Source organism: Alligator sinensis, unplaced genomic scaffold, assembly GCF_000455745.1.
Source record: "Alligator sinensis unplaced genomic scaffold, ASM45574v1 scaffold630_1, whole genome shotgun sequence".
NCBI classification, from domain to species: Eukaryota; Metazoa; Chordata; order Crocodylia; family Alligatoridae; genus Alligator; species Alligator sinensis.
Genome location: NW_005842522.1, coordinates 423,465 through 426,460, shown reverse-complemented (window position 1 = coordinate 426,460; position 2,996 = coordinate 423,465). Strand labels below are relative to the sequence as shown.

Here is a 2,996-nt window from a genome sequence, read left to right as displayed (position 1 = left end):
GCCTCTTCGGCGGGGCTGGGGGGGGAGCCGCCCGGCGCCTGCGAGTACAAGACGCTGCTGGTGAGCGGGCTGAGCGCGGCGCTGCCCGATCAGCTGCTGGAGGATGGGCTCTTCCGCCTCTTCCAGCGCTTCTCTGGCGGAGGCGCAGGTGACATCAGTGTCAAGCTGTCCCACACGCCCGAACTCGGCCGCGTCGCCTACGTCAACTTCCGGCACCCGGGAGATGCCCGCGATGCCCGCCGCCACGCCCGGGCGCGCCAGCTCTTGCTGTATGACCGCCCCCTCAAGGTGGAGCCGGTGTACCTGCGCGGCGGCCGCCGGAGCCGCACGCCGCCGCCTGCACCCTCACCAGAGCCCCTCAGCTACCTGCCGCCCATCCATGGCACTTACCAGTACAAGCAGCGCTCGCTTTCGCCTGTTGCCAGCCCCTTGTTGAGGGAGCCGAGACCACGGCATGCCCACGCGGCTGCCGCCGCCTTCGCACTGGAGGCAGCTGCTATTGGGCTTTCCCGGGAGCGGGAGCGGGCACTAGACTATTACGGGCTGTATGATGAGCGTGGCCGGCCCTACAGTTACCCCATTGTGGCTGAGGAAGACCTGATGCCTGAGGACGACCAGAGAGCAACCCGGAACCTGTTTATTGGCAACTTAGACCACAACGTCTCAGAGGTGGAGCTGAGACGCGCTTTCGAAAAATACGGCATTATTGAAGAAGTGGTGATCAAGCGCCCAGCCCGGGGCCAAGGTGGAGCCTACGCTTTCCTCAAGTTCCAAAATTTGGACATGGCGCATCGGGCTAAGGTGGCCATGTCTGGCCGAGTCGTTGGCAGAAACCCCATCAAAATTGGTTATGGGAAAGCCAACCCTACTACGCGGCTGTGGGTGGGGGGTCTTGGTCCAAGCACGTCCCTGGCTGCCCTAGCTAGGGAGTTTGACCGCTTTGGTAGCATCAGGACTATTGACTACGTGAAGGGGGATAGCTTTGCTTACATTCAGTATGAAAGCTTGGATGCTGCTCAGGCTGCCTGTGCGCAAATGAGGGGCTTCCCTTTGGGAGGACCAGAGAGGAGGCTTAGAGTGGATTTTGCCAAAGCTGAAGAGACAAGATACCCCCAGCAGTACCAGCCTGCACCACTCCCAGTGCACTATGAGCTGCTAGCTGATGGGTATAGCAGGCACAGAAGCCTAGAGCAAGACTTAAGGGTGCGAGATAGGACTCCTCCACATCTCCTGTACTCAGACAGAGACAGGAGTTTTGCAGAAGCAGATTGGGCCAGTCCTGCCAAAAATGCTGAACGCAGAAATAACCTGGAAAGCTACAGCAGGTCAGTGCGCAGTCGAAGTGGAGAACGATGGGGCAGCGACAGCGACCGCAACGTGCCCAAGCCGTGGGATGAGCGGCGGAAACGCCGAAGTCTTTCAAGTGACCGTGGAAGGACTACTCATTCGCCTTATGAGGACAGAGGCAGGACAAAGGCTACGAGTGGGCCAGCTTCGGATCGCAGCCCAGAGAGGGCTCGCAAAGAGAATCACACTACGGAGTCTGGAACGGAGAAAGAGCAGAGAAACTCCCTTCAGAACAATCAGCACATGGCTGAGGAGAAACCCCATCGTGAAACTTCCGATCCTCCCCAGTCGAAAAAGAGGGACAGCGAACGCAATCATCGAACTGGCGAATCGGAATCAAAAAGTCACGAGGAGCCAAAATCTGAGACCAAAAAATTAAAGAATTTATCGGAATATGCTCAGACACTGCAGCTAGCTTGGAATGGGCTGCTTGTACTAAAGAACAGCTGCTTCCCCACGTCTATGCACATCCTGGAGGGAGACCTAGGTGTCATCAATGGGCTCCTTAAAGACCATTCAACTGGTGGGAAGTTAACACAGCTCAAAATCGCTCAGAGACTTCGGCTTGACCAGCCCAAACTGGATGAAGTAACTCGCCGCATTAAACAAGGCAGCCCCAACGGCTATGCTGTGCTTCTGGCTACCCAAGCCACCCAAGGAGGGGCTGGGGCTGAGGGGACCCTCCCTGTTGTGGAGCCTGGCTTGCAGCGTCGGCTTCTCAGGAATCTGGTCTCCTACTTGAAACAGAAGCAGGCTGCTGGGGTGATCAGCCTGCCTGTGGGAGGGGCGAAGGGCAGAGACAGCACAGGCATGCTTTATGCTTTCCCTCCTTGTGAATTCTCTCAGCAGTACCTACAGTCAGCACTAAGGACATTGGGAAAGTTAGAAGAAGAACATATGGTGATAGTTATAGTCAAAGACACTGCCTAACCCACGCTGTCTTTTCAAATTCCATGTTTTCTTTGTGTGTCACACAGCCCTGTTGTTTTTAAGGCCGATCATTTTGGTGGAGGGCCAAGAAACCTCAACCAAAATTGTAAGATCTTTAGTTTCTAATTAATTTTAATCCCATTTAAATAGAGCCCATTTTATTTGTTTTTAATAACGTGGCACTGTCTTCTGTGTTCTGTATTTTTATTTTTTAACTGTATGAAATGTCAGTAAAGCCTTGTTCACTGATGGATTTTTAATCTTGTGCGGCATCCTGGTTTTTGTGGCCCAGCAATTGCTGTTTCCCTCTCCCACTAAGAACTAAGAGGTGATAGCTCCAGCTCCTTAGTTTCTCAGACCTATCCCCACTGATGTTTAGAAGAGACTGAAAGGGTGACTTTTTTTCCCTATCCTGTTTGCCTTTAAAATTTTACTTTTTAAGTCTTGAGACATTCCTGTTAATTCTCCAGTAGTGAACTGAGGTTTCTGAAGCAGAGAAGTATCAATGAGGTGAATCCAGATCAGGAGTAGGATAAGGGTGATTTTTTTTTTTTATCCATAGTTTCTTTTGGGGTTTTTCATTTAATGTCTGTTTAACATTTGGGAGAGATACTTAGATGGGGAGTTGAAGCTTTAAGGTCTGAGAGCATCTGAGATACTAAAAGTTGTTCAGCGAAATAAGTGAAGATGAAAGTTTGACATTCCTGGCATTTTTAAGA

At 52.3% G+C, this 2,996-nt stretch overlaps 1 protein-coding gene across 1 annotated transcript; it reads left to right on the top strand.

Moving 5' to 3' along the window:
* Window positions 1–3: 3 nt before the first annotated feature.
* RBM15B (RNA binding motif protein 15B) lies at window positions 4–2,527 on the top strand (the record flags this gene model as incomplete). The annotated part of the gene is made up of 1 exon (XM_025213328.1): window positions 4–2,527. A coding segment is annotated over one exon (2,274 nt), but the record flags the coding sequence as incomplete, so codon positions are not given.
* Between the last annotated feature and the right edge of the window lie 469 nt (window positions 2,528–2,996).